The 13,985-nt window shown below is 45.5% G+C and overlaps 1 protein-coding gene across 3 annotated transcripts in view; it reads left to right on the forward strand.

The window, feature by feature from the left end:
• Positions 1–13,985, forward strand: part of SPTBN1 (spectrin beta, non-erythrocytic 1) — a 186,235-nt gene that overhangs the window by 129,942 nt on the left and 42,308 nt on the right. For all 3 annotated transcript variants that reach the window (XM_058667789.1, XM_004580140.3, XM_004580141.2), the window contains 8 exons: positions 1,814–1,987; positions 5,325–5,416; positions 6,712–6,792; positions 7,106–7,221; positions 10,388–10,500; positions 11,174–11,361; positions 12,247–12,364; positions 13,387–13,545. In XM_058667789.1, coding sequence (XP_058523772.1) covers positions 1,814–1,987; positions 5,325–5,416; positions 6,712–6,792; positions 7,106–7,221; positions 10,388–10,500; positions 11,174–11,361; positions 12,247–12,364; positions 13,387–13,545 — 1,041 coding nt within the window. The remainder of the gene's footprint in view (positions 1–1,813; positions 1,988–5,324; positions 5,417–6,711; positions 6,793–7,105; positions 7,222–10,387; positions 10,501–11,173; positions 11,362–12,246; positions 12,365–13,386; positions 13,546–13,985) is intronic.

Raw genomic sequence — 13,985 nt, forward strand, 5'->3', positions numbered from 1 at the left:
TTTGATGTAATCTTATCACTTGTCATAACAAAACTAACAAATACTAGCCTTTCGCACATACTTGAATTAAATCGGTTTTGAGCTTTCTAAAAAAAATGTCTGCCTGTCCCTGCCTTGGATGTAAGGAAACCTATTATAATGCAGAGAAAAACTCTGCATTTTTAGAGATATTTCTTTCTCGTTTGCTATTTGAAAATAGAATTTAGAATTTATAACTGTGATAAGGCCTCTACTTACAATCTTATTCAATAACAACAAAAAAATCTTAAGACTGGGCAGACTTAAAATAGATACTTGTTACCCAAATAACCTTCCTTTCTGATGTTTCCCATCCAGCCAGTCACTGAGGATCTGAACTGCAGAGCAAAATGTGAGATACTAATGTAGGCCAGCTGCTGCCTTTAGCTGGATATGCCCAGGGGCTGCATACCTGGTCATCCCTCCGCCATGAGGCCAGCTTAGAGCAGGGATCAAACCTGGGTGAAGAGCTTCCCATGTGCACGCTCTGTGCTTGGAAGTGACCCAGAGACCTCTGGGAATACAGCAGAGCTTCATAATAAACCATCATGCCAGCTCTCACAAGGCTAGCCAAGTGACAAGAGCAGTACAAGGGACAGCAGCCACATTAGAAGATGATGATTTGTTCTTGAGCTCCATGATCCAGACCATTGACGCGTGGAGTTGCAAGGAGTAAGAGACCCATGAGAACTGGGGGCTAGGTGATGTCTCCAGGATGGAAAGGCATGCCTTGACCTGAGCCTTGGGGAGTGGGAGTGGCATAGTGAGATAGCTGGGGAGCTAGGACATGGCTGCCATGTCAGCCAGCCTCTGCATTCTTCTCTCGGGCTGGGTGTGTGATTCCTTGATAATGGCTTTGAGAGGTGGTGACATTGCCCTGAGGTGTACTCTACTACAGGGAGACATGGGAGGGATGGAACCAGGTAGAGAGGGCATGGGCTTGATCTGGCTCGGGTCCAGGTCCATAACACAGAACTGGTGAAAGTCTCACGCATATGAACATACTAGGGACACACACACACACACACACACACACACACACACACACACAGAGTTTAGCATACAGTTCATTGTGGCAGATATTTAGTTTGGATGTACATAGTGCATATTTAAAGAGGACATAGTAGAGCTATAGTAGTGTATGTAGTATGTACAAGTGCATCTTTTGTTTAACATTTTGCTCTTTTAAGAGCTTCTTTTACATTGGAGTAAAAGAAGAAATGTTCTAGGTCTTCAGATGAGACGCCTCTCGTACTTGCCCTTCTTCCTAGCAAGCCTCTGCCTTTTACCGTTTCTCCACCTGCCTTGCAAAACCACCACTTGGAAATTGTCCTGGTTGGGTGGCGTGTCCCTTGCTTTCATTTTCAACCAGCCTTAGGCACAGGCTCCAGGGAACAGGTAGCAGACTGCTTGTTATATTTGAAGTAATCACAAATCGCTGAAAGGTGTTTTGTCAGCCATCTGCAAGGAAATAGCATGGACAACGACAGTAGCACTGAAAAGCCTTCTTAAACTGTATTTTCTTTTCTATAACCTTGTAGTTTCTATGCCAACTTGTAAATTGTGGAGCTTCCACAATTAAATCTCTCTGAGGAGTAATTTTCTACCATCCCTGTAGGTAAACTTTTCTGACTGTTGGATGAATACTGTTCTTTGGCCATGTGAGCATGTGTAGCTTTCAGAGTTTGGGTTCAGGTGAAGAGAGCTGTGTGAACAGGCATACGTGGCTCTGGAACATGGGCCGCCCTCTGGTTCAGTGGATGATCTCTTCCCCTGTGTGCTCTCCCCTCCCCAGCCAAAACCCACGAAGGGCCGGATGCGCATCCACTGCCTGGAGAACGTGGACAAGGCTCTGCAGTTCCTGAAGGAGCAGAGAGTCCATCTTGAGAACATGGGGTCCCATGACATCGTGGATGGGAACCACCGGCTGACCCTCGGCCTCATCTGGACCATCATCCTGCGCTTCCAGGTGAGGGACTCAGCCCAGGGTGGCCCAGCCCCCCAGGTCAGCTGCAGGTGTACCAGGGGAGCTGGCCACCTCCTTCCAGAGGGCCCCAGGGAGACCATGTCGAAATAGCGTCTGAGCGTCAGGTGTGTGGAATTCTGTGCCCTTTGCTGCCCTGCAGGCATGCGGATGCTGCCTGTCCCTGGCAGCTGTGCTCCTCCCAGATGGGACCCAGTGGTACTGTCTGCTTGTGTTTCCAGGCTGCCCACCACTTCCCTTGGTACCATGAGATGTGTGCTCTGGGCCACTCGGTGTTCAAGGACAGAGATAGAAGGCTGGTGGCTAAGGCTAGCTCACCAGCATAAGACCAGACCTTCTGTGGGTGTGGCATATGACACAGAATATTTTAAGAGCCGCCACTGAGGGATGTGGTATGTGCCTGGGCTCCATCTTCACCTTCGCATTCTCTCCTTTGAATGTGAGGAAATCCTCTTTGGGGAAAAAGCACAAACATCTTTACTGTTGAACTCAGAGCGGTTTTTCGGGTTTCACTGCACCTATGGAAAGGGCTGTAAGTGCACAAGCATTTGGACCCAGAAGGTGCTCTCAAGGTCACTCTGTCCAGTTCTTTCACTTTATGAGGAAACCCAAGAACCCAAGAGAAGTTTTGGAGCCTTGCCCAGGAGTCCGCAGCCAGTCAGGGCCACTCAGGGTGTTTCTGATCTCAGCGTTTCAGGACAGGACCGTACCTTGCACCTGCTTACCAGTGCTTTCTGCAGGCACCTGCCTCATCCCCAGGCTTTTCAGTTAAAATCTGAAGTGACACTGTACTGTCAGGTGACTCCATGAACAAGCACCCTGGCAGTGCTGGCACCATGTTCCCTCTGCCTTTGCTTCTGCTTCCAATGTTTTGATTAAGATCTCCCTGATTGTTTTCTGAGTTAGGAATACCCCCCTCCAACATACACATAAGGAAAATGAAAAGGAATAGTCAAATTGTACCAGTCTCTGTTCTCTTATTGAAACCAGCCTTTTCCCTTCTCACATCCTTGAGGAATAGGCTGGAGTTTCTGTACCCTTCCTGGCGGGCATGTCTGGAAGGAAGGCTAATGTAGAGTTGCAGAAAGAATTTGCACCCCTGATTTGCTGGCCCACAAGCCCACTGGTCGTGTGGTGCTGTGGGAAAGCTGCTTAATTCAAGTTCCCGGGCCAGCCCCAGTGGTTCCAGTGAAGTAGGCTTCAGTAGGAACCCGCTATGAAAAAATGACATCACCAGTGGTATTCATTATGGCCATCGAGGGGAATTTTTTTTTTTTTGTCAGGCAAGAACTGTGGTGCAGGTTTCTGTCATCTAGTTCCCAAATGAAATGGAATGAATGCCACTGGATTCAGTAATGATTGCTGCCGTATGTGTTACAGCAGAGGTGAAGGCAGCAGGCACTCCCAGATCTCCAGCCCTCTTTGCCCCATGCAATATTGTATTGCTGTCACCTCCGGCCCGTAGTAATCAGAGCATGCAAGGGCATCCTGCTTGTGGCCTCTCTCATCAGCGGGTCAGTGCCCGTGTCAGGGAGCTGGCACACTTGGCCCTTTTCAGGGTTCTCAGAGTGAACTAGGTTGAGTCATTGACTAATTAGCTTCCTGCCAGCTTTCCTTTTTCTGTGCTTCACCCTGTAAATGCTGATGTGCGCTTTCTCCCTTTCCTTTGAGGCAAGAAGCTCGGGCTGCTGATGTTACTGCTTGGCCTGCAATGTTGGTGTCTTACATGACTCCAGTTCCTCCAACAGCTTTATTAAATCGTCACCTGCTCCACAAATTTGCGTTGATTTCTGCGTCAGCCAGCGCCCAGCACATGTTGTGTCCCCTTGGCGAAACTTCCCTGTGTGTCTACAGAGGTGTCCTCTGCTCCCCGGCTCCTGAATATAGTTCTCATGTGTGTGTGTTTGGACACGCGCGTATGTGTGTCTATTTTCTGCCCATAGCTCTCAGGAAATGACTGTTCTGTATCTGCCTAGCAGATCCCTGTTAGGTACTGGAGGGTGACACAGACACATGGGGTTTTTGCTTGCTGGTTGCTATAAAGATGGTGAGAGAAGCTGGCAGTCTTCGGGTCCGCCTAGTCTGAACAGGGGACCACTGTCGTCTTTCAGAGGGTAGGTAGGCTCTAGAAAGGGATAACTTATTCCCACAGCAGTATAGGAAACTGATACAGTCCCAGCCTGCCTTCCTGGCATGAGGATGAATCTTTTTATATTCATTTTCTGTGCATGAGCTAATGATTCTAATTATAGAGTTTGGAGCTTATGCAAATTTAGACTTTCTATTGTTACCACAATTAAATATGCATAATCTTTAAAAGAGTGTAGTTAGTCCACTTCTTGGTTGAAAACTTCTCACCTTTCAGTATTGTAACTCAGTACTTTGTCCCGCTCAATTTTTTCAAAAAGAATTTTGAGAAGCATGTCTGTATTGCGTGAATGAAGGGGCTAAGAGGGGTACAGAGAAGCCTGGGATGGGAGTAGTTAGTGCTGGAAGGTGATGGATGCCCTGGGCCCACACACCTTTCACTCCCAACACACATCCTATAGTATCTATACGAAAAGTTATTAAAGACAAAAAGATACTTGGAGCACTTGTCTGAGGTCACATACTGAGGTGTCTGACCCTTGATCCAAGAAGCACCATTTGTGTGTGCCGTGCTGTTCATGAAGCTCAGCACTTGATGTTCCTCATTGTGATACCTCAGCACACAACAGCACCATGAGCTGGCCTTTGTGTGCTGCCATTCCTCAGATGGCAAAGCTGAGGAGCTCACCCAGGGACACACAGCATGTGGTGGAGCTTCTTTTCACACCCAGAGAGAGACTGGCTTTGGTGCCAGGATCCCGGGCATGTTGTGGAATGTGTACACACTGTGGAAGCACAGCATTCAAGCACCCTCTTTTCCTAGAAGTTTGGGTCCACTTTCATAAAACAGTGCACACAGTATACTTGCCATTAAAGGTTTCCACCTGGTATTGAAGATGTTTGCTTATGAAAATCTGAGCTTAATGTTTTCCTGGGGTCTGGTGAGGTTCCAGGGGTACTGTGTGAACCACCGTGGGCTCTCTAGACAGGGCCCTAAATGACCTCCCACAGATCCTAGAAAGTCATACGGGTTGCCTACCTTCCTTTCAGCCTCATCTCGGTGCAAAATAGAAAACCCAGTTCTAGCTGATGCTTCTGAGGCGAGCCCTAACCGCATGGAGCGGTGTTCACAGACCCCGAGAGTGGGTAGTCTGCAGAGCAGGCATGGAGTCTGTGTAGCCCTGTCTTCCTGAGTGACCCATTCAGGAGTCTAATATTCCTTTTTGACTCTTAGATCCAGGATATCAGTGTCGAAACTGAGGACAACAAAGAGAAAAAGTCTGCCAAGGACGCTTTGCTGTTGTGGTGCCAGATGAAGACAGCTGGGTGAGCATGAACTCAGGAGGGTCAGGGCCGCTGTCTCCAGGGTGAGATTGGCGCTGTGGTCGTCTCTCAGAAGGTGGTGACAAGTGTCCTTTCTTCTGGTTTCATTGAGAGTTGTGATTTGTGCTTTAAACCCGTCACAGCTCTACAGTCAATCCCATTCTCATTGTTAAGAAACCCCATAAGGGCAGGACTTTGCTGCAGTAGTTAAGACACCACTTGTTTTGTCTGCATACCATATCAATGCCTGGAACTGAGTCCTGCCTCTGCTTCCAGTTCAGACTTCCTGCTAATGCCTAACCCTGAGGCAAAAGTGATGGCTCAAATAACCTGGGTCCCCTGCCACGCTTATGGAAAACCCAGTTTGGGTTCTAGGTTCCTAGCTTTGCCCAGGTCTAAGCCCTTCCACTGCAGGCAAATGAACAAAAATTAATCAGAAAGCTTCAAGGAACATTGAATTTTGAATTTTTAAAATCCACAAAGCATTTTTAAGAATCACCCCCTGTAACATGTAAAAAATGAGTGTGGCTATTCTCCTCCCTTTCATTGCTGCCCGTTTGAGGGATTTTACACAGTGAACTTAAACAAGTGACCTTTATACCTTATTTGTTTCCTTTTTCCATTTGTAATGGTACAATAAAGGATCATGAGAAATAAAATTAAAAGAGAAGGTTTTTTTGGTGCAAAAATCTTTGAAATCTGTGCATTTAATCTGTGAAATTGCTATGAACTTCTAGGGACCCCTGTATTCTCTCACTGAAAATTCAGTGAGGATGTATTTAGAGATACTTTAAATCAACCCAGTGCAGAGCAACCAATTCATTGCCTGGTGCAGGGGGAGTGATTTTGCAAACGGGATTTTTTCCCAGAAATACCTGTTTTATGAAACTTTATCCAACTAAATGATAGGAGAAAGCAAAGCTGAATGTCACACGGCCAGGTTGTCCCAGCTACTTGCTGTTCCAGAGATCTCGGTGACTAGGTCCTGGAGTCCTGGAGAGCGGAGTAGGAAGCTGATGGAAGCAGAGGCCTCTGATGGGGCTAGGTCATGGTCACTTGCTAAGTGAGGCTAGTGTTTTAAACCCAAGACTCAGTTCATGCCTTCTGTGAGATTTGATGACTAAGTGAGATAAACCACATGGATGTACATTTTGTTTGTATTTTATAGCAAATTGAAGTTAAGATGTTTGATATTTACTGTGCTTAGAAATAATTTTTTTTTACACTGCATTGAGCAAAAAGTAGAAACCGTTGTTTGGTAATTTTGTTGCTTTTCTCTTGTGCTTTACCCTTGGCAGGTACCCCAACGTCAACATCCATAATTTCACCACTAGCTGGAGGGATGGCATGGCCTTCAATGCACTGATACACAAACACCGGTAGGTCAGGCGCAATTGCTGCCGTTCTTCTGTAACTGCACATCTGGGTGGCTTTTGATGATGTTCTTCGCCACCTTAGGTGGCGGGTGTGCCTGCATTCCAAGTGAGGACGATAAAGGAGAGAATGTGTAAACTGCCTCAGACAAGTAAACAAGTTTGTACATTTTCTCCTGGGATCAGATTCCATAGTTGGATGACTGCATAGTATCATCAAGATTTGTTTCACTAAATGGTTATTTCAGCATCTTTGGACAATCGTATCTTGCTGGTTGCATGATTTGTTTCCCAACGGTGATTCTTGTGTTCTGTGTAGGCCCGACCTGATAGATTTTGACAAACTGAAGAAATCCAATGCACACTACAATCTTCAGAATGCATTTAACCTGGCAGAGCAGCACCTGGGCCTCACTAAATTGTTGGACCCTGAAGGTAAGGACTGACAGATGAAATGTAGCACCTCTACAATGACCACGTACTTTGTCCAAACACTGTGCTTCAGGAATTATCAAAGGAAGAGGAGCTTAATTTTGATTAGGTCAATTACTTGTGGATTGGTGGAAAGGGTGGAATTTCAAAAAGAAAGATAAATGTGATTTAAGCACAGTCTGAAAGAAGAGGCATGTCAAGCAGAGGGACTCATGTGATCAAAGATGCAGCACCAAGAAAGAGGAAGACGTGCTCAAGGGCTTAGTAAGTAGGAATGGGTGTTGAAGGTACTGGAAGGGTTAACCTCTAGAAGGTAGATTGGGCCTACAAGTAAACCTATAAAGATTATTCAGCACACACTAGAGAGTCATTGAGAGTTCTGACAGCTGTGATCCAAGTGTCCCCAAGGAATGCTGTTGACTGACCTTCACCCAGAGGTGACGAGCAGAGACTAGAGATCAAGGCCTTGTTAGAAGACTGCTCTTTGCAAATGGAAGGGGCTTTCAGAAAAAGGGGACAGACAGGTGGAGGAGGAGCCAGCACACAGCAGTGCCTGCTGCCACCTGATTGGGCTGTCCTCTCTGTGAAGCTGATCTCTCCCGGGTCGTGGGTCTGTGCAGCCTGACAGCAGGGGGATCTCAGAGCCTGACAGCAGGAGGACTGGCATAGTGCTGGCTGATGTGCAGCAGTCCCCAAGGCTGTTGCTAAAAATCCCACTTGTAGGATTTTTTTTCAGCAAGAGCTCTCATGCTTTTTCTAACTGTGAGAAGCATTTAAAACATAAGAGAATTTGTAGTCCTGCAGTTTACAGGTCCTCTCAGCTGTGAACAAATAACAGAGAAAGGAAAAGAAAAAAGCAAGTGTATGTGAGTGAGAGTTTAAAGTTCTTATAAATATAGAACAGGAAGTTTAACTCCCCAAGGGCAGATCGAGGTCATGAGGCTGCCAAGCAGGCTTCTTGCTGTTTTCCAATGCATTAGATTGACTGATAGACTCACTACAGGAAAGGCTGAGATAAAATTATCTTTCTGCTAACCCATTACATGATTTCTCAATGTAAACATAACTAAAATTTCTTGAGTTACAGTAAATCTCCAGCTTAACCCCTACTTCATTGTGGAAAGAATTTTCCTTTAGCCCTGGCTCTTTGTGATTTGGTAAAGAATGTTTTTTTTTCTATCCCAATGACAATATTTTTTTGATAACTCGCTCATTAGTTAATCTTTTTAATCACTGCTCAGTATGAGAAGGGGACTGATGTCTCCTGGATCACAAGATGTGGAACTAAAAGAAGCGGCTGGTGTCACTTGATCTTGATTATTAGTTATCCATAACTGTTCATTAGTTGTCTAGTGACTCAAAGACCATCAGCTAAGATGTCTGCAGATAAGTTTCAAAAAGCACAAACAAGTTTTTCCTGCCCCTGTTCCAGTTATGTCAACCTTTTTTGTTGATTAAATCGCATGCAGGGTTGGCTTTTTTTTCCTGTCTGCCATTGTGTCCACTGGGCACATGTTGATGGAGCTGAGCAGACATAGGAGCATGGTGTGGGAACAGTAAGCTCTGGGTCTAGTTGAGCTGCCGTCAATTACCTGATAACCCCAGACATGGAGGCTGCCAGCCTGCATCCCAGTGTTCTCATGTTCCAGTAAGAGAAGCACTCTTGCTTTGAACAGAACTGCTGGACTAAAATGAAGGTGCATATTTGCGGCTCATTGAAAAAGAGCCTTTGAGGGCCTGGCACATGGTGGCTAAAGTCCTCACTTTGCATGCTGGATCTCATATAGGCCCTGGTTTGTGTCCCAGCTGCTCCACTTCCCATTCAGCTCCCTCCTTGTGGCCTGCGAAAGCAGTAGAGGATGGCCCAAAGCCTTGGGACCCTGCACCCACATGGGAGACCTGGAAGAAGCTCCTTGCTCTTGAGTTCAGATTGGCTCTGCTCCGGCTATTGTGGCCACTTGGGGAGTAAGCCAGCAAAGGGAGGATTTTTCTCTCTGTATCTCTTTCTCTCTCTCTGCCTTTCCAATAAAAATGCATTTTTAAAAAAAGCCTTCGATGCATTCATTAAGAGCTATCCTGGGTTTTCTCTTCCTAATGGATCCCAAGTTGATTCTCTCATTCAGTTTATAATTACCTCGAAGACTTGTCGTTTTTATTCACTTGTTCTCATTATTTTTTTGGCCATTCACTTTATGCAAAGCAACACACTAGCATTTTGGGAGGTGAAGTGGTTTATTTCTTGGGAACAAATTCCTGCAGAAAGACTGTGAGTCGATTTAAAGTTCTGAGGGAACAGGAGGGAGACTCCAGCTGTAGTGATCAGTAACAGCTGGATCTGAGTGGGGACTTCTGACCTGAGGCTTGAAACATCCAAAGAAGTCAGGGAGGTAGGGAAGGTCATTTCAGGCCAAAGGAGGTTTGAGTGAAGGAAGCATATGGAAGGTTGTGAGGTGTGTATGGGAGAATGTCAGACGCCAGGTTTGGTTCAGATACAAGTGTATAATGAAGTGGCAGGCTTGAGAATTACAATTGTGTAGATCAGGACCTGGCACTGACATAATGCGTGATGAATACTGACAGATGGGATACAAAGGAAAGATGTGGCGAGATTCTGGAGGACAAAAGGATTTGTCCTTTGCTTCTCAGATTGAATGGCTGAGATTGAGCCAAGAGGGAGGATGTTTCCAGCTGTGCTTCTAGGTATACCATTTGAAGTAGGGAGTAGGGAAGGTGAAAGGAGCTGTTGTTTGAAATCCGATTGTGTTGGTGACTGGTCACGTCAGAACCATGAGTAAGAACTTGATGGCTTACAAGCATGGCCAACAGGGAGATAAAGATATCCCAAGACTAAGTGACCTGGGGGGATTCTGGTACCATATTCAGAAATGAGGACTCCACAAGCAGAAGTCTGGTTTGATGTAGGGAGAGGTCAGAGATGTGAACATGGTGTATCTGGAGAAAACATTTTATGAATATTCACATGATCAGTAGATCCCTGAGATGACTCGTTCCTCATTACCCTTAAAATCAATGTAATGATGGCAGAAGGCTGAAGTATTAAATGAAGATGTGGGACAGTTCAGTGTGTTTGAGAGTTGTGGATTGTTGCTGCTGCCTGGGAGGTGGCCCTGTGTGCTATGCTCTGACCAGAGGCTGCTCTGGGTTACAGATATCAGCGTGGACCACCCTGATGAGAAGTCCATCATCACCTATGTGGTGACTTACTACCACTACTTCTCTAAGATGAAGGCCTTGGCTGTGGAAGGAAAACGGATCGGAAAGGTGAGCAGGTTTCTCACTGGTCTGGCTTACTCTTCAGCCGGTGCAGTGTTAGATGGGAACCTCTTTGTCCCAAAGGGTTTGGGAGGCAGAAAGGTGGCTAAAATATTTAGAAGGTGATCAGGAAGAATTTCAGACCCAGAAGTTCCCCTCACCTCAGCTTTTCAGAAAACTAACTACCTGTTAAAAATCTGACTGAGTTGGGTGACATCCTGGGTATGAAGCTCTACCCATTGTGGCTAGAAAGACTGCCCAATTTTATGGGTTTTGCTTCTCATTTAGCTGATATATGCCATGGTTGTCAGAAAAGCTTAGACCAGATGATACTGTCCTCTCCAAGCAGTGGGTTGCAGAATTCACGAAACAGGATGAAATGAGAGCCCTTTTTGTTCCTCTCAGCAGTTTTGGAGGTTAGGCTGCTAGAAGTCACTCAGTCTTGGAGTTTGGGAGGTCGATGAACCAGTTACAACTGAATTAAGCTGTCGCTGATCCCAAATGCGAGCCACAGTTTGGTTATCAATTGACAAAGAATTCCTTTAATTAAAATACTTGTGCCAGAGTAGTACAGACTTGTTCCAAACCCCATCATTAGGTGTACATGTGGTTGGGTAGGGTTATTGCCATGTTGTCCTTACCTGGGAAGACAGATCTCAGTTTTTCTAACACTCATTTACAGGTGCTTGATAATGCTATTGAAACAGAAAAAATGATTGAGAAGTATGAATCACTTGCCTCTGACCTCCTGGAGTGGATTGAACAAACCATCATTATTCTGAACAACCGCAAATTTGCCAACTCACTGGTCGGGGTGCAACAGCAGCTCCAGGCATTCAACACTTACCGCACTGTGGAGAAACCACCCAAGTAAGATGCGACTAATAACGTGTGACCATTGACAAGGGAAAGGAGAGCCTTGCAGCCAACAGGCCCCTATTTTCTGTCCTCTGTGACGGAAATGCCTCTTGGCAACAGCCGACTTCGACTTGATTCTGTGTTGTTGAGATGTTTTAAACCATGCTCTTCTTGAGCCCTTTCCAGTAGAAATGAGCTAGTAACATTGGAGATGCATGAGAATATTGTGAAATGATACAGGTCCTACAGCTGTTACCCAGTCCCTCATTCCCAGTGTGTGTTTCACAATTCCCTGTTTTTAGATTGTAGAAAAGTAGCAGATCACATAATGCAAGGATTTGTAGCAAAACTCATTAACTGTGTTAGGCAGTTTTGCCTTTCCCCTAAAATTGTTGAATGAGGTTTGTGGATCTTACCTCTTATCTACTGTAGTTTCAAAGTCATTATTTTTCTGAAAACAGCACTTGGTTGCAATTTCCTTAGCAATGTCTCTGAAAGCCATGCAGGATTACACTTGGTAGACCTTCCAAATAATTCATGCTAAATGCATTCAGCCGTGCTCTCTGAACAAAGTCAGTCTATTATCCAGGACTTAGGGCTTAAACCCTGATGGAGGTGATTAATAGGAGCGTATTGTGTACCCTTGACACTTTCACATGTAAATCCCAGCGACAACAAACTACCACAAACATGTTCAAGGCTTTTGAAACCCAGTAACAAACCCATAGCTGTCTCTCTAAAATGCATTTCGCATAAATCAGACCCAAGATAAATGGCTTTTAAAATTGTGTGTGGCTAAATTATATGTGTTTTCCTCCTATAACGAATAAGTTTTTCTTCTGGAACGAGCCAGAGACTGTAAATAAAGTGCATGTGGTTGTTTATCTCTGTGCTTAGATTTACTGAGAAGGGGAACTTGGAGGTGCTACTCTTCACGATTCAGAGCAAGATGAGGGCCAACAACCAGAAGGTCTACATGCCCCGGGAGGGGAAGCTCATCTCTGACATTAACAAGGTGAGACGGATCCGCCCAGTCCTTCTCCAGGCTCCATGTGCCATCTTGGTCTTGACTGCCTAGAGGCCTGGAGACTGGACCGGCTCCATCCCTTCCTGCCAAGTGGCAGAGTGGCAGATGTCACTCAGGGTGCCAGAAGGTCAAGCTAGTGCTTGGGATAGGCTGCTCGCTGGAGGTGGGGTAGGGGGCGTTTCACGGGATGGGAGGTTTTACTGTCGAGGCCGTTCCTTGTTCCTCAGTTATGTATTGCATTTATCCCTCACCTGGGTCAGGCAGTCAGATCACACACCTTCAAAGTCCAGGAAGGAGGAACCCTTATTTTGCTTGGAATATCTGCAGTTTCAGAATTTTGCCAGCAGCATAATTTCCAGCTAGAAATTCGAAAAATCCAGAACTCTGTTGTCTGTTGTACACACTTAGATTCTTTTAAGTAAAAATCTTTTGTGGTTGTTTTTAATGTGAAGCAAGATACACTGCATAGGAATGAATTTAAATCTGGAAAGGTGTTTATGCATTTGAGTACTTCTTTCAAAATCCCAAGTTAAAGACAAAAGGCTCGTGAATGGAAACATCACCATAGAATTTATTTTTGAAAAATAACTGCCAAATAAGATAATAACTTTGCCTTTTGTGAGTGATCACAACTGTTTGAAGATCATTATTTCTTTTTAAAGTGGGAGGTTTATACTTTGATCATAAAGCCCTATAGCTACGTTGCTGTTTTTCTTAGTATAACACAGGATCTTTAGATTTAGATTAGGGATACTGTTCGCATGGATCCACATGGAGAGAATAGTTTTTCCCCTTAAAGCTTGAAAGTCGTTGAAGGTGGGAATGTTGTTGTTGTTGTTGTTGTTGTTGTTGTTGTTTGGGTTGGTTTTTTTTTTTTTTTTTGAGTCCTTGGGTCTTTTTGGGAAATGCTAGCTGTTGGCAATAAGCGGGAAGGTCCTTGAACATTGCCAAAAACTTACCACCATCACCTCTCCACCTCCCACCCCACCCCACCCCCGCCATTTCTGTAGGCCTGGGAAAGACTGGAAAAAGCAGAACACGAGAGAGAACTGGCCCTGCGGAATGAGCTCATCAGACAGGAGAAACTGGAACAGCTGGCCCGCAGATTCGATCGCAAGGCAGCCATGCGGGAGACGTGGCTGAGCGAGAACCAGCGCCTTGTGTCCCAGGTCTTGCCCATCCCAGGGGTCATCCCCGCGCCCGAGCCATAGCCAAGGGGCCCAGGTCCAGGCTGTGCTCAGAAGCGGCTGGGACTGTCAGTCATCTTGCCCACTTCCTGTGAAGAGGATGTTTATAATTTGCAGTATACTTTCTCTTCTATTTATCTAACTTTTCATAGATTTGGAAGCGGTTCAAGAACAGAGTTTATTTAGAGACAGTGAGTGTGTGTGAACCACTCACATTCAGTTTTGGGAATTCCTCCCCTTTTCCTCCATCTTTGACTAACCAGCCAAGCCTTCAAAGCAGTTAAGACTACCAGACAATGAATAAATGTGACTTGGGCATAACAAAAGCTGTCACTTGCTCCAGTCTCTGAAGTCATATGCTAAGTGGCAGTGGCAGGTTCCTTGCTTGCCTTCTAGCAGGGTATCTACATTCCAAGCAGGGA

The sequence above is a fragment of the Ochotona princeps genome, chromosome 8 (assembly GCF_030435755.1).
Source record: "Ochotona princeps isolate mOchPri1 chromosome 8, mOchPri1.hap1, whole genome shotgun sequence".
Taxonomy (NCBI): domain Eukaryota; kingdom Metazoa; phylum Chordata; class Mammalia; order Lagomorpha; family Ochotonidae; genus Ochotona; species Ochotona princeps.